The following is a 20,700-nucleotide window of genomic DNA, read 5'->3' on the forward strand; positions in this document are numbered from 1 at the left end:
GGAGATTTATGGTAAGGCAGAGGGAAAGGTGAAGTGTTCTTTGGACAGTTGCCCTGGGACAGTTTTAAATATTCAGGTAGCAAAACCAGCTTGCTGAACATTGGTAACTTATTTTACCTTACTACCAGAAAATTGAAAATTATAAACAAGAGAAAAAAAAACTGAGCTGCATGTTTCAAAATATTCTCAACTATGTATTTTCATAATAAAGTATGCAAGAAATAGGCATAAAAATAATTGCAAAATAGTCTTTGCTATTTGTTGAGTTTTCACAGGTTTTGTGTATTATATTGGATGGCATTTTTTTGATTCTGTGAGTCTAGAAAAACTGTTAACTTTCATAGGAAGGATGATGCCTGGGTTGATTTAGGTCGCATTAGTGAAAGTTAGGGTGAAGGAGCCATAAGAAGTCACATGCAATGATGAGTTGAAATATTCTCTGCGAAGTTGAGTGGGACTTTAAATATAGGTGTTATTCTTCTGCTGAATGGTACTTCTCCTGTTCCACTCAAAAGAGAAAATATGGGGGTTTTTCAAGGAATTTTGAACGAGTTAGAGATGGGACCTCTGAGTTTTTAGATTATGTGGTTTAATTTTCTTATCTTCTTCATAGATAGGAAGGGTGAGTTCAGCTTACATTTTTACTGTATGGTTCAGAAGGTAATGAGACCCCCTAGTTATATGACATTTTAAGGATTTATTGACTAATAAAAAACTGTAAATAAGGATATTTATGTTTTTCATCCAATTCTTAAACATTTCATCTTATGGACTCATGCTACAGTGTAAGTTCTCTTAGTTAATCTTATGATACACAAACCTACAGAATTGTATTCTAAACTTCTTGTAACTTCTTGTAAGTACTTTTATTTTTCTATGTCTTAAACTCTAAAACTCCAAACTTTCTTAATGAGTTTCTGCTTTAAACTATAAATCCACATTCTCATTTCTAGTACCTAAGTCTGGAAACCTTTTCTAAGATATCAAATCCGGTGTTTAATTCTAAGGTTTGGCTTGCAGGCCCAAAGTTCTGAGAATTCCCTGCATTTCGGATTCCAACATCTCCCCCTTCTTTTCATATTAAGAATATTCCTTTGATAGTTTTGTTAATTATCTTTTGTATGTATTGGAGTAGGTAAGGTATTGTTATAATTATGATGATAATTAATATATACACACACCTATTTTTGATTTTATTTTATTTTGGTGTAAGGTTTAATTTATTGAGTAGATCATTTAATTATGTTCTATCATCAGTTTTGACTTTAGTTATATTTTCCTTTAATTGTATGTTCTTATGAATGGATTTTGAATGATTAGATAGGATTATGTAATACATTCCATCAAAATTTTCACACCTATGTTTATGTACTAGTAAAAGAAAACTTATTGTTGCTCTGTTAAATTCTGTTGTTCTGTTAAAACTCTGTAGAGTTTTATGTTTTACATTTTTGATATCGGTTAATAAACGAGTTCATGTAAGAGAAGTAGTATTGGTTTGCTTACTTAACTAATACCCTAATTGATTTAATTGTTTTAGGGTTATTGTCAAAGAAAGTTGGGGTAAAAATATACATGTTGAAAAGATGTTGAGGGAAATCTGTCTTTGGACACACAGGGAAAGGGGATGGTGAGCCCCAAAGTCTTTCTGGATTTGCCTCTATTTACTTTTATTTCTATTTATTGAGAGAAAGCTGTGGGTGATAAGCCCCAGATAGGCTAAGGGATGTTGTGGCTCTAGAGATTGGTTTAGGAAAGAAACACAAAGGGGTATGAATAAGAAATTGGTGGTTGATATGTGATTTTTGCAGCGACGTGAACACATCTGCCTTGATCTGTTAATATGCTGCAACACGTGTTACCTTGTGAAAAGTGTGTGATGAGGCTGAAGGAGGAAGGGTAGCACTTGATTTATCCTTATTTTTGTTCCACTTCTGAAGGCAATCTAGGGCAGAAGCACCTTGCAGCCAAGGTGGAGAGGAAAAGGCACTTGACCATAGAGAAGGGGGAAATGGGAGAGTTTTTGGGGAAAAAAAAAGTTGTTGGTGACCTTATACCAGGGGTCTCTATTTTAATAAAGAGTCTCATAAAGTTCATCACAGATAGAATTAGGGACCTTGCAAGTATCTTGTAGTTATATTTGTGTTTATATTTTTTCCCTACCTCTTTTTTTCCTCTCCAGTGCCCCAGGGAGCCATCCCTAAGACCTCATAAATGTGAGATTTCATTTTCTAATGCTATTTCATTTCCTGGATGGAGGACCTGCCACAAGAAGACCAGACCTCAAATTATAATAGCCCTATAAATAACTCCCTAAGGCAAAGGGAAGAAAGAAAGCCTTTGAAAGACAACCGCAAATGCAAAAATGGAGGTTTTGGGTTCTCGCAGAACCAGACTAAGAAGTTTTAGTTAGAACATGGTTAATTTTTGGGTTTCCCTCTTTATCTCTTTGCATTGTTTACATACAAAAATATATCTCAAATGTCTTCAGAGGTCTTTTGCTTGAGCTTAATTTTCTACAGTGTTTTGATGCCTTTTGGCCTGTCTTTAGATCCTGCTAAAAAATAGAATTTGCAGGTAAAATTGAAAACAATCCAACAAACTGACTAAAACAAATACAATGATGGATTTGAGTAAAAATGGTCTGAAAATGCAACTTTTTCTTCTTTCTGGGTGAAGTCGTTTTAATTCAGCAGACCCAGACAGTCTGCCTGCTTTCTGCAGGAAATCTGTGCGGAATTGGCACATCGACTAGAATAAAAACATTCCCGAGGAATCGGCGTGTTCTGTCAAAACATTTGAACAGCTCCTGTCTCCCAGAGCACAGCATTGCTCTGGAGCCGGCAAGGGAGCTCTGCAACGGGTGGCGCAGGCTTCCCCTCCAACCTCCCCTCTCAAATCCACCTTTTTGCATAAGCATGGGCCAAGTGTTTCAGGTTCAATTATATTTAGCTGCGGAGGCAGTAGAGAAGGCAGTTTACAAGAACCTTTTGCAGCATGGTTGGGCCTGTGTAAGGCTGTCCTTCCTCTGTTCCTGCTAAGGTTGTGTTGTACATGGAGTCCTTTAGGTTGCAAAAGATTCTCGAGTCCAACCGTTAACCCAGCAGTGCCAAATCCACCACCAAACCACCACAAAAAGTGTCTCAGCTACATGTCTTTTAAATACCTCCAGGGATGGTGACTCAACTACTTCCCTAGGCAGCCTGCTCAGAGCTTGACAGCCCTTTTGCTGCAGAAATTTTTCCTAGTGTGTGAAGGAAAAGTTGTGGAGTTAAGGTTGGAGGATCCCAGTACCTTCCCAGATCAATAAGGTCTCTGGGGACAGGTGGGCTGGTGTTACTATGATATTTTTATGAAAATCTTTTTGTCAGGATTTTCTTCTTCTGAGAAGCTGAGGGGTTTTAAGAATAAATGTAAACAAATTATTATTTGCTATTGTGGAATGCAACAGGTACATCTTTGATTGGTTGATGTTAGGTGTTTCTATTTAATAACCAATTAAAGATGCAACTGAGTTAGATTCTCTGGGAGTCACAAGACTTTGTTTTTCATTCTATTCTGTTCTCATTTAACTTTTTGATGTATTTTTCTCTTTGTTCTTTTAGTATAGTTTTAATATAGCATTTTTAATATAATATATATCATAACATAATAAACCAAACTTTTGAAACCTGGAGTCAAAATTTCTGCATCTCTCATCCTTGTTCTAGCTACCCTGAAGACCACAGGCTGGCAAATCTGAGCTCCAGGAGAAGTCCTGCTTTGCAGGGATGAGACTTTCCCCCCGCAGATGTCTCAGTGCCATGTCTTTTGCTGCTGCATGACTCTGCTACGTGTGAGGTTACCCTCCAACAGCAAAGTTCAACCTCTGTGTTGTGGAGTAATAATAATAATAATTTTTATGATTTGATAAAAATTTTTTTAAAATAATTTTTGGCTAGAAAGAGGTACTTGGCAATTACAGGGTTTAACAGAGCAAAGGGCTAAAACTCAACATTTTCAGCTTGACACTGATTGCTTTACTTTTGCTAAGAAGAGTCTTATTCCCCCAGAACTGAGATGAAGAGGGTCTTGCTAGTAGGCTCTGCTCAGTATGAATGAGACTGGTAAAATCTGGCCCGCAATTTACTAGAGATACTGTCTGTCTGTTACTGAGACTAATTGCTAAGGAATGTAATTGTATCATTCCTGTTACCAAAATTGATATTCCCTGCCTGACTCCAGCTAAATGAGTTTTTATTTTTGGAGAATTTCTGGGCTGTTGCGTGCTAAGGCGTTGTAGGGGACAGCAGGCAGTTGGTGTTTGAAACAAATGAGGCTTTCCTTATACTTGACGGAGAGGTGTGTCTGAAGCAGTACTTCACTGTGCGGATGCACTAGCAGATGGTGTCCTTTAAGGCTGAACATGTGACAGTAGCCTGTTTGAATGAGTATCCATGCTAGTTTTAGCACCAGGAGGAAACTGAAGTCCAAATAAGCCGCTTCCCTTGCCCCGCTCGTTCCGGTAAGGGAGGGAACAGAAAGGTGCCTGACTTCTGCTGCTGAAAGCTCACAGCAATGGAATAACAATGGTCACACCCACACAGTGCTGGAACTCTACAACCTTTCTGTAACCAGGACAGTCTCCAGTGTGCTTGTCTAAGCCCTGTCCAGCAGAAAAAACATTTATAAATCAGCATAAAAGTAAACAAGGTGGGAAAGCAAGCAACCCAATGTATCTGGTTATTTTGTACACTGTGGCACATGCCCAGATAGCAGTTGGGTATCATTTACAATACAAGTGGCATCACTGAGAAATGTGATGGAAGACAATGACCTGTGCCAGCCAGAGCAGGGAGGGCAGAGGTGGCTCACGAGCCAGCCCTAGATCTGCATGGATCAGTGTCAGCACAGCAGACTTGCAGGGGATGGGCTGGGAATGTGCATTCCTAACTCTATTACTTATCCCCTGGGCCAGAAGGGCCAGATGTGTTGCATTGCATAGACAACATACTTAATCTGTGAATGATCATTCCTGATGGATCTCCTCCAGACAGTCCGAAAGTTACATTACTGAGCCCCAGCCTATTTTACATAGAAGGACAAGACCACCCAATCCAGTGCCTTTAGGGAAGGGAGAAAGTGGAATTGCTGTGATTTCACATTTTATCAAGCATCTGTATGCTCCATGGCCAAAATGATTATGTACTGGCGTCTAACCCAAGGCAGCTAAAGCTATGCTTTGGTACCCAAAAATGTTACCATAGGATTTGTCATAGGAGTTAACAGGTGTTGGTACTTCTAAATGTTGCCACAACTCCTTTTATTTAGTTATGCAAAGTCTAGTCTGCTCCACTTAATTTTGTCTTAAGCATATACTATACTGAAAAAATATGGTCACTTTCAGGAGTCAGGTTTCTGGAAACTGAAGTTTCTCATCCCTGAAAACTTGGGACAGGGCTCTAAGCAACCTGATCCTGTTGAAGGTGACCCTGCTGATTGAAGGGGGGTTGGACTAGAAGGCTTTTAAAGGTCCCTTCCAACCCAAGCTATTCTATGACCAAAAAGATGAAAAGGCAATTTGTCACAGTATGGCCATATGGGAGGGGAAAACATAATAAAATCCTTCTCTGAACAATTATAGCAAATCTATGTTAAAAGACTTTAAGACATTTCATAGTGATGAGCCCATCTTTTGACAGGCAAGGTAACAGACTGGAACAACAGTGTCAGAATTGAAGCCTCTTAATATATTATATTACTGTGTTTTTTATTTTATTTTTTATTTTATTACCGTGTTTTGCAAAGATCTGAGACTCGGTTTTGTGTGGACTTTCCACTGTCCTAACACAGGAGCATTCCCTTGATATGCTGAAAGCTTATCATCTGGAGAGTGAGACTTGTAAGAAAGGAAGTTTACTTGCAGTTTTATGGGCAAGGAAACTGAGGGCTGTGGCTGTAACAATTTTGCCTCCCCACTCATTGAGACCAAGAGCCAAGTGCCCTCTGTGTTCACTGGGCATGGGCACAGGCAGCCAGTGATTCCTGAACTTGTGCAGGAAGAGGGTGTGACAGGGGCTCTGGACTGCATCAGCACCCAGGGGCCTCTGGCACAGTGCCACAATCGATGCCACCTTCCCAGAGTCCCTGCTGCTGCAGGAAAAGCTTAGGTTACATGTAGAAGGATAATGCCTCAAAACATCCCCACTGGAATAAATAAGTACCTTAAGTTGAGAGTTCAAACCCAACTTGCTTTTCTACTACTTTTATAGTCTGTTTGGTTATTTTCATTTGGTTTAGGAAAAATAGAAATAACTGTTAAATTCATGCTTAAAAGATAGCATCTCTTCAGACAGATTTGTATCCTTTTTCTCATTTTCAACAAGTAAACTTGCTTTTGCAGCAGAGATTTTGACATTTAGTGTCTTGATAGAATAATAGGCATGAGATGGATTGCAATCTATTGCCTCAAGACTTTGCCAATCATAAACTAAAATCAGTTAATGCATTGAGTTAGATCTTGCTATATTGGGCAATGTGCTAGTAGTATTAAAAATATCAATCCAGAAAATATATTGATTATATTATCTCCATAGCAACAAACAATAATAGGATAATGTTAGCTTAATAATTGTGCTTTGTGAAAACCTTTCAGAATAATTACTGCATTGTGGTCTTTTCACAATGTGGAATGCAATAACGCTTCTTCCTTGACTGCAGTCACCATCAGCACTGCGTCAAGAGATGTTGTTTTTGTGTGCATGCATATGTATTCATGGGTAATTTTGCTCCGGGTGAAACAATTCAGCAGACTATTTTGGGATCCATTTTTAAATGGTCAAGACCACAAATTGGCAATTGTTTTCCGTGTGGCTTGTTTTCTCCCACCCCCTCTGACAACTGGCTACTGTAAAAAGAGGTCGTTAACATTCCTTTTCCTGCCTCTTTCTTTACAAGGCACAAAGATTTTGGCATGTAATGAAACTGAATGTCCAGCTACTCTGTTAAGGATTTGTGGGAGAGAGGAACTCTGCTCTAAAGACAGTGCTTCATATCTGTTCCTTTAATTGAATTCAATCTATCATTCTCTAGAAATGACTTTTCTGCAGGAGCTGAGATATTTGCCTGTATTTTAGGGGACCTGGTTCTCTTGTGCATCCTACATTGTCGTATAAATAATAACCTGAGGTTGTTATGAATATATAGAGATACTTTCCTACATGTAAGTAAGGAGGTGTAGGTATAACATTTTTAGCCTGAAATTTTGGCAGGAGAGTCAGAGGACTGATATATGCACTCTTCATCTGGGTCTTGCTCTTTACTTCCACATCAATCCTGTAATTTATATCTTGAGTTAAAAAGAGGCATTAACACAAATCCATGATGAAGAAGCCAAGTTTTTAGAGTGGCTCTGTGTAAGCTCTGCTCAGCAATAACAAATTCATCTCTATATTATCAGCCCTGTGTTCAGCACAAATCCAAAACATAGCCCTATTCTAGCCGCTGTGAAGAAAAAGAACTACCCTAGTCAAAACCATCTCAATTGGTAAAACCTCCCAGCTTAATCCATGAAGTTAAGCAGCTAAACCATCCTGTGCCTATGAAAGGTCCTTGGGGTCCTGGCAGTAGATCTGGAGTCTGTTCTCCTTCTGGTCACAGCAGTATTTCATGTTGATCAAGAGCTGGGTTTAGAGATCAGCTAGCACTGCTGCTAAATGTTGCACTGGCAGGAGCTTCCCCATGGCTTTTGTAGGGTGCTCCATGCTATTCCCAGTGGTATGGTGGGATTGTCCCTTTACTTCCAAGGATGTGAATGGACGTCACGATGTTTAGTGGTCACTCCTCCATGCCTTTTTCTGTGGGACAAATACTGATGTCAGACAGACTAAACTTTGAGCACCTCTTCTAAATGCACATAATTTTATTTTGTTTCTTACTTCTGGATAGATTTAGTCATTTAAATGTCCCATAATTTATCTTCTTACTGTTTACCAAACAGGGGTCCCCTTTTCTTTGAGCACCTTCAGAAGAAAGCCTCTGCTTTGAAAGCACTACCTAAGATAAGTGACCCTCTTGGACCTGGGAATGTGCAGACCCTCTGCTCTGTACTGTGTACTTGTGTAAACAGGTGTACTGTGTACATAAGAAAAGCAGGAGAGTGAAAGAATGCTGACAGTTTTCCATCTGAGATGATGGAAGCATCAGGAGCTTGGTTGTGCTGGTGTCCTCTCCAGTCCCTCCAGGTGGTTGCTTTATGGGGAGGATGTGATGGAAAGGTTGTTTTATATCCGTGGCAGTGGTTACTTTCTGCCAGTGGCCCAGTCTCTCAGGGATGTGGTTAATTCACAGGGATATGGAGGAGGAGTTGTTGCCCTCGACTTTGGGCCTTATGCCAAAGTATCTAGGCCTGCATAAGTGTTGTACTGAATGAGGGTGCCTATCACCTTTCTCCTTTCCCGTGTGCAGATGAATTCAGTTATGAAAGGACAGCTAAATACATTGGTTCCTCTGGAAAATATCTGGTATTTGCAGGTGTGCAGCATCATTCGTTAAAAAAAGGAGCAAGCCCAGATGGCTTGACAAGGAGTTTTTTGGGTTTTTTTCTGGTGCTGCTGCAGAATCCAGTTCTGAGTGATGATCTAGAAACAGAAATGAATGTCTGACAGGAGCCAACTGAATCCCCACCTCCAAACCTGAGTTCTTCTGTCTATGAAATTGTCACAGTTGAAACTCTGACTGTGCTTGATGCATCGTGTGCTAGCCAGTGATCTTACTGATTGCTAGAGGTCCCAAATTCTCGTTCCATTGCAGCCTCCTGTTTAGTTTCCTTGTGCTATATCAGCTCCTGATGCTCTCTGCAATTCTCTCTCCAGCCCACACAGGGATTGGCATTGAATGTTTCTGTCTGCCTCTTCCTAATCCCTTTCCAGGGAGGTCTGATATGGCTTTCTAGTGTTTCTGGTTTTGGTGCTCAGATCCTACAAGCTACCACATGAGTGGCTTGGGTCTTAAACAGAGTTTGGCTCCAACACAGAGCATGAAGAGTAACTTACCTTATGAAAACAAGGATATTTTGCTGGAACGGTTATTTTAAAATAGGTGAAGAGTCAACTGCCTGCTGTAATGTGGCTATCGGGGCTACAGTTTGTTGTATTTCCAAAGGGATAAAAGTATTCTGCACAGGATCTTAGAGCCCATCTCTGTCCATAGTGCTTTGGGGTAGGTCTGTCCTACCTGGTGGACGTTGCTCTGGGAGCAGGATGAAGTGCTGGCAGTGTTTGTTCCCATGGCTGGGCTGAAGATGTTGCTCTGCAGACGCATTCCCCTCCTGCCCTGCTGAATGTATGGGCTCGCCTCGAGCCTTGTGCGTGTCAGGCTGACATGTCTGCCCTTAACCTTGTGGCTTTTACAGAGGTGCCATGTGATAGATGGGAGAAAAAGGGACCTGTCATGCCTATGCCTGGTCTGTCCATGCTGCAGATAGCAGCATGCTCTGCTCTCCATCAGAGGCCACTACAATCTATTGGGACGTTTTTCTCTTTTCGTACTTGAGAGCTGCATCCATACAAGGTGGGGATTAGGCAAGAGGAAGCCAAGCTTGTCTGGCCATGTTAAAATACAGAAATAGTCCTGGTATCTTTCAGTAATGCATTAAGTGGCATGATTAATGTCTGTCACATGTAGTGATCGTTCCAGGTCTCTTCCCTTGATGCAGGATTCTGCCTGCTCTCTAGTGCTTTGGTTTGGATCCTGTTGTGTGTCTCAGCGTCATCATAATGAAAGCTCAAATTTGAGAACTGAATTTGTGATTATCTTAATTTCTTTCATTTGTGGGTATCTTCAGTGCATGTTTCATAGTTTTAAACTTGGTGGTCACAGAAAATTAAATGGCATGGATTTTATAAACAGTTCATAAACAATGGCAGAAACCCCTAGCACTATACAAGGGGAATGTATCTGAGGAGGCCAAGATATTGCTCACTGAATGAATAATCTTGTGTTCCATAGATGAGGTTTTTTTGAAACCCACCTAAATAGTGCCCACTTAGGCACTAATGAGCAGTATGAAATGGCCCAGAGTTTGCATCAGAAAAGAAAGCTTAATCATTGTCATCCTAATTCTGTAGGTGAAGGTGCAAGATTTGCACACCGATGTGTAATTTTTCCAATGCTCATTTCAAGGTCTGTTTGCACTCTGTGGCACCAGGACAGACTTTTCTGCAATGGGTTTGGTTAATATATTTTATCCTTTAAAATGACATTTTCATGGTCTGAAGGAATCTGCTGTTGATAGGTCTGAGAAGGAAGGGGACACTCTTCTGAAGTGGAAAAGCTTCTTGGAGGAAGAAGTCCCTGCCTCCCTTACTTGGGAAAGAAGTCAACTCTCATTTCTTTGAATGCCACTTTGCTGCCCCCGGAAACTGTGTTGGTGTGTTGTCAGAGTACTCCCCAAATCTTTGTTTTCCTTAGATTTAGCTACCCTGTCTGTATGTCCTACAATAAGTTGTTTCCATTTCTTCAAATTGCGCAATGACTGTTTTACTTCTCTTAAGGAAGGCCAGCAAAGAAAACAAGTATAGTTCATTCACCATTAGTGAAATGTGCTGAATGCTTATGCTAATCCATCTGAGACACTGAGCTCACAGTGAAAATCCACATTACAGTGGTCCTCTATTGTACAATGAACTCCCTCCTATAGAGAGCACTGTAATTCTCTGCTTTCCTGTTGTAATTTGAGGATACAGCAATATTGAAGGCAGCAAAGGTTGTTAGTGATCCAGTGGAATTACATGTAAATAGAGATTGTGCGGGAGAGAATTGCACTTGGTTTGGAAGGAAGACAGTGGAAATTACATACTTTAGTAAAAAGAAATAAGTCAATTTTTCCTTTCTATTTTTTTTTCTTCTAGTTGCTTGACTTTTTATAAATATATGTTTATCAAAGGATCAGAAACTGCAGTGAGTCTCTAAGACCTCATATGGAGCCTTTCATGAACACACATTGAACAAATTGTAATTCTCTTTGTACATGTCTTCATAATGACATGTTTTCTGGTTTGGACAAAAGTTCCTAGAAGCCTTAATAGGTGTCATCTGTGACATTTACTATGAAGTAAAATAAGGGCCTAGCAGGGGTAAGTGTTATCTAGACAATAGTCCTAGTAAAAATAGTAAGTTTGCAATTATATCTCTATAGTGGATATAAACAAGGTTGAAGCTAACAGCAGGTAACTTTCAAATAGATAAAAAGAAATATTATTCTAGCCAGTGTAATCAGACTGGAGAATTCATCATTGCAATAATCAGAGAATGAAATATAGCAGCTGGAATAATTTGAGGGTCTGGGTCATTTTATGACTAATTACATTTGTAGCTATGCATACTATAAGAGTAATTCAATCTTAAACTAATATTGGGTGAGGAAGAAACCTCCCTCTACTTAAAGCACTTTAGAGTTAGCCGAGCATATATGGTTCTTTTCCTCATGCCTTTCTTCAAAGCCTCAGGCATGTGATATGTCTGAAAGCTCAGAAACAGATCAAATTTGTTGATATTCCTTTCCTTTCTCATATACTGTCTGTGTTTCTGTGGCAGAGAAGGAATGTTTTTGTAAGCTACCAAGGAGGAGGATTGTGAAACCTTCAGCTTGTCTCTGGCTCTACCATTGACTTCTTGTGTAGCATTTGGCAAATTACTTAATCTTGTGTACTTTCAACTCCCCACCTGTGACAGATTGGCATTTAACAGCCCAGAGATGTTGAGGAAATGAAGTCTCTAAAGTGAAATGAGATTGAAAAAAGAGACAAAAAGAAAGCGAGAATCTCATTGCAGTATGCCAAATTAATGTATAAGACTATATCTATACGAGAATGAGTTGGAAAGTTGAGTCAACTAGAAGTGTGAATGCAGTGTGCACATGTGAAAGTGTAGTAAATCTTTTCCATGAGAAGAGTCCCCTCTTATTCTAGAAGTGACTGTAGATCTCCTAGAGGGGCTGGTGTAGATGACCTGGGTTATTCATCCTACACTTCATTTTTATAAGTATCCATATCTTGGGTTGTATCCCCACTGTTCTGACTAAAAGGTTTCTAAAATCTTGCAACTTCAATAGTCAATAATTTTTTATCTCATTTCAAGCAACATCTATCCACAGCCAGTTTATGTGACTTTGATCTTTTAGTAATGTAGACCTTTATATTAAATAGATATTTTTCTCTCCCTGGTGATTCCTCCCAGTACAGTTCTAGACAGCAAGTGTGTCTCCTCCCTTTGGTCTGCTAAAACGAACCTTTGGTTAGCTAAAATGGACTCTCCTAATTATGACTTGTAAGACAGGCCTTCTATTCCCCAAAGATCCTTGTAACCCTTTTCTCCAGTTGTTCCATTTTTAATTCATTCCTTTTGAATGTGGCAGTTCATCAAATTTACATGCAGCATTCCAGAGAAAGCCTATCCCATATACTCTACATCTATAGTTTCCATCATACTTTTTTCCATCATACATTTTCCATCATCTTTATCTTATGGTTAATGTGTCCATCCAGGTTTTTCACTTCTGACTCATTTTCAAGCATTCACCTGCTACTGCAGAAATTCTTAGAGTTAACATTGTCTCTCTCTAAGGGCATGAAACTTTGCTTTGGAATAAAGACTCTCCTCTGTTGCAGTTGTTCAGGTTCTTCAGGTCAGCCAGTTCTTCTGGTCTGACAATGTCAGTCTCTCAGCTTGCTGAGAAAAGGATCTGTCTATTCAGAACCACGTACTTCACTGAAGCCTGATTCCCTTTTGTGCCAAACTCAGTCCTCCAAACATTGAACAAGGTTTGTCCCAGGATTGACCCTTGAGAAAACTGTGAATTTCCTGCTTTCCTGGCTTTCCTTTTCTTTCTACTCCGTCAATACTCACTTCCCTACAGCTTTGATGTTTACTGTTTTTTTGGTTTTTATCCTGATTTTCATCCATTTGGGTGTGACAGTGGTTCCCCAGCCACCAGACCAAATGCATTAATGAAATCTGTGTGCATCTTTCATTGTTCCCTCACCTAGAAAATATGTTATTTTCCTAAAGAAAGATAAAAAGCAGTACATCCCATTTTCCATTAAGAATTTGTTGTGGAGTGGGCTGCCATGGGGTGCCTGTGGGACTGTGAACTGGCTGGAGCTGCTCCATCCAGCCATCCACTTGGGCAGTGCAGGAGCTTTCAACTCTGATGTCAAAGACATAAGGTGGGTTTTGTGAGGAAAATCTGAGGACTCAGGGTCCCATGCACTGAGAAATCTTGCATGCTATTGAGGTCAGGCTTTCCAGTGTGTGTTTGCTTCCTTGGCTCCCCCTCCCTCCAACTCTTCAGTTACCAGCCTATTAGAATCAGCCATTAACCTGGTTAATGGGGAGAAACAGCAAACACCAGAAAAGATGATGAGCTTTTCTTAATTCCCATTTGGAAACTTGACTGGTTTAAACAGTAAATGTCTCAAGAAAAGACAAACCTCAGAAAGGAGTCCAAAACACGTCTTGCTTTTATAATGCCAGCACACCGAGGTGGAGAAGGATGAGATGAGTACTTCACTGTTGAGTGGTCTTTGGAGGCAAAAAGGTAGTGCCCTGCCAAAGCTGCCAAGGTAGCTTTAAGCCGGGGTACTGAATGGGTAAGAATGAATTGTGTCATGCCATCTGATCATTTTGGTGATATGGTTAAGGTGATACCTGGAAGCCTTCTTATCCTTTGTGTGATATGCCTTGAACCTAAGAACTTTGGTCCTCTCTGAGTAGGAGAGGTGACAGAAGAAGAAGAGGGCAATGAAAGGCATGGGGTAAGGGCAGGGGGGAAAGGAAGAGCTCATGCAAGAGGGAAAATAGCCATGTTTCAGGGAGGGACTAAAGCTGTTTCTCTGAAGTGAGATAACAGCTCTTTGTTAAGGACAACAAGGACTAATGCAGCACACAGAAATAACCTGCCCACTTAATTTTTATTAAAGATCTGAAAAGGTAGAAGGAAAGAATTTTACAATTTGTTTGGTATTTAGCTCAGGTAATTTTTTAAAAATTGTGTAATGAGAACACATTGTCCAAATTTTCATATGCAGATTCAATTAGTGTTCAGTTAATTAGCCTTTACAGATGAGATTAACTTAATTACATAACACTAACCTCTCTTAATAACTATTAAGGGTATGAAGGCTGCCTTTAATAAATTTAGAAGGGCTATATGTGTTTTTTAAAATCTGAAATGACACACACATAATATAAACCAAATTACACACAGAGGACAACCATTAATGGTAATGATCAAAGGAAACAAACTATGTACATAGCTCAGAATCAGGCTGCTCAGAAGTTCACGCTGTGTTCCTCCTCTTGTCTGCTGGCATCCTGGTGATTTCACTAGGATTATTACTGGAGCTGATGTACAGTCTGGGGTCATTCCTTCAAAGAGGGTTGCAGACTGATACAAGGTTACTTTAATTAAATGTTAGCGTGTGTTAAAAAATCATTTTGGGTACTAGGTTATTAGCAATTTTCTTTTTCAGGTGGTCTAAGGAAAAAAGATGTGTGAAAGCCCATTGAATGCTAAAAATCTGATGCAAAAATATTTATTGTCATTACGTACCATAAATAACTGTATAGATTTTTTTATCTCTTGATATGAGGTGTGCACTTGAACAATGATGCAGTGATTATTAATATCACAATGAAACAGAGCATCACATCTGATACAGGGTGATAAAGGTGGAGCATATATGGGACTAGTTATGGGATGTGGCATCTTTGGCTTCTGAGTCGCACGTTTGAATCCAGGGTGTCTTGGTAAAGTGACTGACATCAGATAATATCTGATACTTTTCAGAAGGGTGCAACAAAAGAAGCCTTTTTCCTTTGGTTATTCTTGCATGGGTAATGTTTCCCACTTGCAGTGAATTTTGATGGGCTGATCACATCCATCTCCTCGGAGCTCAGTAGCTTTTGTGACATTCAGTACACTGCAAAATTCAAGGACTACCCTCATTGCATTCTCTAGGACCCATTTTGGAGTCCAGATTTTGAGTTACTGTCAGGAGCAGGCATCTGCTGGATCCCAGCTTTGTGGCTCTCTTCAAACCATTTTATCTCATGACCCCGAAGGAGCACAGTGAAGTTCATAAACCCCATAATTTCTTTTCCACCTGCAATAAGCTGAAATGTTCAAAGCATCCTCCATAGAATCTGAGTCATTTTCCATTTGAAGCTATGACATCTGCAGGTATTGAGCAACTAAAAGGAATAGGTTGGATATGCCTCATGTTAAACACCCCAAAAATCAAAATACATAGCTTCTCTCTGAAATACTGCCTCTTTCTGAAAACTTTGGCTTAGTGCCTACAACCATTTTCAGCCAGGAGGAAAGATGACATTGCCGCAGATTTTTTCCTTGCTGTGAAGAACTAGCAAGGTGAATATGCAATGAGGATGAAATTGCTGAAGTATCTGTCTTGGAGTGGCAGAGTCTATTGAAAAAAAGGAGAGGGGATACCTGAGCAATTTCAGCCCTTTCATGTATGTAGCTCAAGCTGAATCTTCAACAGTCAGTATCTCAAGAAAAATGGTTGGCAGTGACCAGACTTTGCTTTGTCTGGTGCAGACCCAAATCTTGTTCTCTTCCATGGGGTTTGTGCCTGTATCCCTGAGAGCAGGATTTGGCCTTGTAAGTGGTTCTATCCACAGATGCAGCCAATGATACACACTCAGAGGAAGGGGAGAATGCAAATTCCCTGCAGGGAGGCAACCGCCAGATATGTAAACAAAAAACCTTCTGGGTGTGCAGCAGTCAGCCCACTTGAGCTGCTGTTTCCATGGTATACCAGATGCTGTAAAATATGCTTTCTTCAGGGGAAGAAGCTTTTCCTACTCCTGCATTATCCTGTTTGATGATGGACTGACCTCAGGCTGGTACCTCACTGCATGGGCCACACGTGACAGGTCCCCCTGGTCCAACCATTTTCTGAGTGGATGATGATAGCTCATCGTGTGCAGCTTCCAAACAAAGAAAACTCTAAGTGATTTTTTAAGCTTGGAACACCAGTGCTAACTATGCTTTTAATTTTTACTACTTACTGAGTGTTTAATGCACAACAGTTCTTCCTGATGCACATGGTGTCATATCATAACACTGAATGGTTTTGCTTTTCAGTTTCCTCCTGTTTTTCAAAAAAAACCCAGAACACACATATTTCCATTTCCCCCCGATTATTCTTTTCCTAATCCCCATGTTGCTTTGTTATAATTCCTGGTTTAGGGAGGTTAAAGCCACTGGGTACAAGTCAGCAGGTGCCATTTCTGAGTTTGACTGCAGTTCACACAGTGGATAAATAGGAGGAAAGGAAGCAAAGATAGGTGGTCTCTACTCCTATTTTCTTGTAAAACACCAGCTGATTGTGAGCAGGTCCTTGGTTATGTCCTTGATATTAAGTACAAGTGCAATTATAAAACATGGACAAGTTGGCAATTGGTTGAAGCAAACCAAACTCAGCCAGTGTAAATAAGTTACCAAAAGCACTTATGAGGCTTGCTGTGCTTCAAACATGACTCAGGGGAGAAGGTGAGGATGCTTTCTGGGTACCTGTCTACTGGAGACCATGTTTGGGGATGATGCTGCAAAACTGGCAGAGCTGTGTGGATGTGGCATATCCCCTCACTCTGAGACCATGCAGGTTTGTTGGCTTTCCTAGTTCCTAACAAGAGCAAACACAGGGGCCTTTTTATGGTTCCAGCTTCCTCCAGCTGAAAGGTGCACCGAGGTGTGTAAGGGATAGATGCACATGCTCTCTGCCCCGTTTACAGTCCAGCCACCACAGCTCCATGGGCTCCTGTGTGTGCTGTTGGCTTCCCTTTCCCAGGCCTGTTGCCAGGTGCTCACCAGGCCCTGAAGGAGGCCAGGGCAGGAGTGGGTCCCAGGGGTGAACAGTGGAGGCTGGTAGTGGTGAGTATGTGTGTGCAGTGCTGCCCAGCATGAGAAAGTGTCCTGGAGTGTAGAGAATTAAGGCTGCTTTTACTCCTGAGGATGCTTTCTCATGGTCTTTCCCAGGTGCTTTTCAACTCCTTCTCTTCCCCCATCATGCAGGCTAGTACTTCTCACTTTAGGGGAAAAAAAAATTAAGTGTGGTTAATTTTAAGCCAGTGCAATTATTTAGGAGTCGTGGAGGTGGAAAACCAGTTACTGGTTAACAGATCTGATTTGAAATGTGTTCTGCCTAACCCCCCCTACTGTAGTGAGCCAGAAGCAGTTCTTCCAAGAAGCTGGGTTTCTGGAAGGCTTTTTCACTGAATCATTTAAAGCCTAGGCTTCTTGAAAATGTTAATATCCTGCTGGCTCACTGGAATGCAGCTGGTGGGTACAGCAAGTGCAATACCTATGTGCGTGCTTGCAATCCAAAGCACAGCGAGCAGGCAGGGTTCAGGCTGCAGTGTGGGTGTCCTTGCTGAAGGCTCAGGCTGGGAGGGAAGTGGGCTGGAGATCAGACCTGATTTGGCATCACCCCACAGGACTGGAAGTTCCTCTGCCCTGCCCAAGCAATGCAGCTGTGCTACAGCAGCACTTTGCCCCCCTGGTGGGGCTGTGCCCGGTGACCTCGAGCTGTGCCCTGCATGGCTGGAAATGTCAGCTGTGTTTGTGCAGCCTGGGGCTGCTCTCCGGGGCGCTGTGGTCAGAGCGTGCCCGTGGACTGAGCTTGCTGGACCAGCCTGAAATGGCCACCTGGAGAATCTGACCCCAGGATTCCCCCTTGCATCAGCAGACAGCCTTTATAATGCTGAAATCACAGCAATTGCAGGCTGAGGTATCTCTGTAGCAAAATGCAGATCGGTGTGAATGTGTATGTGCCCTTTCCCCTCCCAAGGTGTCTGCGGGCAAAAGCCTTTTTGAGTTAGCTGTCGTTATTTGAGGTGTTACAAAGGCTTTGTCCACCTTAGTTTCTCTGTGCTAATGTGTGAGGCTTTTCTGCTTACCTTAGTAGTGAGGAATTTTTCAGGGGAGAATATATATTCTTTTCAGGCAATATGCCTTGTCCTCAGGCTGTCATCTAAGCCATCTCTTTCATAATTTTATCTTCAGCATATTTTCTTACACATCATCCTGAGTTTTTTGTAGTTAAAGGGGAACCTAGAGTTCTTGCCTTAAACTGGGGACATGTTGTCCTGCAGAATAAAAATATTACAAGTCCAGGATTAAAAAAATAAAAAAGAAAAAAAAAAAGCACAACTGTACTATAAGAGTAAAAAAAATGTTGAGGGACTCTATGAGAGGACTGTAGGTGGTGGCAAGTGCTTTGCTAATTTAGACAATAAGTTAGCACCCAAGGGTGTTAAGTTGGATCATTACTTTTGGTTACCAGATTTTCTTTTGCTTAGTGTGGCAAAATACTCTCAAAGCAGACACACATTACATGGGCTTGTTTATTTATGTCAGCAGTAGATGTATTTACAGTATTTGTATTATTCTAGCTAATATTCTGTGGTACGTTGTAAAAAACAAGAAAGATTCGATATGAGACATAAGTATTCTACTTTTTTAGTGTATTTTCCCTTAAGAATGAAAATAGATCATGATAGTCTGTCTTCCATTAATATAAATGCAGATTAATGCAATCAATGGGTTACTTTTTCCATAGACAAGTTGCAAACACAATGGAGCAGTCCTCAAATATTGCAGTTTCATTAAAACAGATTTTTTATCATTCATTTTCAGGGATATATTTTGCACACCTTCTTTAGATTGATCAATGTGAATTCATTTAAGACACTAACAATTGAGTATAGTGACAGGTTTATTTAGATAAATGGATATGAATTTTCTTCAATTATGAAAATGAAAGACAGTAAAAACAGTAAAAATTATAAAAAGAAATCTGCTTACTATTCTGTGGAATGTACCAGCTGACTGCCTTGTGCTAAACTCTGACTTGGCAGGTTTGGGGTTTTTTTAATAATGCGACTAAAACCAAAACAAGATGACCTTGCCATATTCCCTGTGCTTCCCTTTTGTGTAGTAAGTCATATACTTGTCCTCTTATTAATTTCTCTGTTAGTTTTCCATCCATTTGCATGGATGTCTGAAAAAAATTGAAGGATCAAAATGATGAAGTTAGCTTCAAAATAATGAATCATGAAATGGTAACAAATTTTGGAGAATAAAACATTGATGAAAACATGTTTCATGGCTGTCCAGACCTTTTTTGGGGGTTGGGATTTGTTTTTCCAGCCATCCTTTCTAGACTCTATGTTCATCACATAGGGACAATATTAGAAGGGTGAGGTTATGAGTTAATACATACCATGGTTCTCCTGGCTGAGGTTCAAAGCTTTGTGTGAGTGGTAGAAACAGTGTGTAATAGAGCTTCTGCTAAGCACTTCTCTAAAATACTGTGTTTTTTTTCTTTCTTCCAGGGTTTTTGGGAAAACCACACAAAACTCATAAAAGAGTATGGACCTGTTTGTGGGTAAGCCTAGCAGTGCTGTCAGCTTTCTTCTTTCTGACTCTTTCTCTTTGACTTTGTTGGGTGGGAGAGGAGAAAATACCAAGATAAGGTATTTGTCAAAATGCAGAGTGCAGTGTTTCAGTCTGGGGGACAGAGGTGGAGGTGGTTTGATTACATGCAGCAAATACTCTTGGCTTATTTTAGTTCAGCATTTGGGATTGGACTTGCTTTTTCTCTTGCTTATTTTAATTATGCACATAAAGTTTAGTCCTTTTCAGAACCTTCAATATTCTCTTTTCATCTGCATATTCTTTATGCTTACAGTGAACAGTGGAAATAATAATTTGTCATCTTAAAAAAACCTCAGTTTATGAAATAGTATGAATTTGGTTCAGCTGTTGCTATCTATATTTATGCAAAATTCCTAAACTTAAAATACAATGAAGTACAGATTAGAAATGAGGCATTCTTCTCTCTATAGCTCAGCTGTGCTATCTTAGCAGTTTGTTAGAAGTAAAGAGGGTTTAAGCAGTATATCCCTTTGTGGAAGCCCTTCCACATTTCTGTGAATGTCATTTCTGTTCCAAGAACTACTTACTTTCCAGTTGTCATCATTTTAAGTGGAAATGCAGTTGTCCCCTGGTATCTTCTATTGTTGTGGTCAGTTGGTTTTTGTAGCATAACTATTATTTCAATATATATGTATCAGGCAATATCCACAAATTATGAAAATGTCAATTTTTTTCCCATGGTCTGCAATGAGTTTAAGATACTGGTAAGAGAGCACATATGAATGTCTGTGTGTATACATATTTGATTGCAGAAGATACCAATGAGCTCTGTATGCTCTCCCAGCAAAAAAAGCTCTAGCAGAAAGAAGTCAGGCTCAGGCATTTGATGCTTCAGTCACAGCCACCTTGTGGCATTTATGCTCAGCCCCAAGGACAAAGGGCTGCAAGAAGTGATGGAAATAATGAATTCCAAGGGTTAGGTACTTGTCTAGGAGGAAATAATGCAGTGTCTTGGCTGGCCAGGAATGGGAAAAGATATTCATTAATGCTATGGCAATTTGTATGTTGTGTAACAAATGGAAAGTGACTGAGGCTTATTATCTCTGTGACCTTTGGTGTGATGCCCTTAAATGACAATAATGTAAGAACACTGGCATTTATTCCTCAGTATACTTCCCTCCTTATTAATATCATGCTTATTTTTTCTCTAAGCTGAATTTGAGACAAGTTGCTATTTAGTCATCTGTCTGCTCACTCAG

General features: G+C 40.3%; 1 protein-coding gene across 4 annotated transcripts in view; it reads left to right on the forward strand.

The window, feature by feature from the left end:
* The window catches only part of TBXAS1 (thromboxane A synthase 1), a 235,717-nt gene that overhangs the window by 63,881 nt on the left and 151,136 nt on the right, over positions 1–20,700 (forward strand). For all 4 annotated transcript variants that reach the window (XM_038153016.1, XM_038153018.1, XM_038153019.1 and 1 more), the window contains one exon: positions 19,399–19,451. In XM_038153016.1, the coding sequence (XP_038008944.1) occupies positions 19,399–19,451 (53 nt within the window). The remainder of the gene's footprint in view (positions 1–19,398; positions 19,452–20,700) is intronic.

Source organism: Motacilla alba, chromosome 1A, assembly GCF_015832195.1.
Source record: "Motacilla alba alba isolate MOTALB_02 chromosome 1A, Motacilla_alba_V1.0_pri, whole genome shotgun sequence".
Taxonomy (NCBI): Eukaryota; Metazoa; Chordata; class Aves; order Passeriformes; family Motacillidae; genus Motacilla; species Motacilla alba.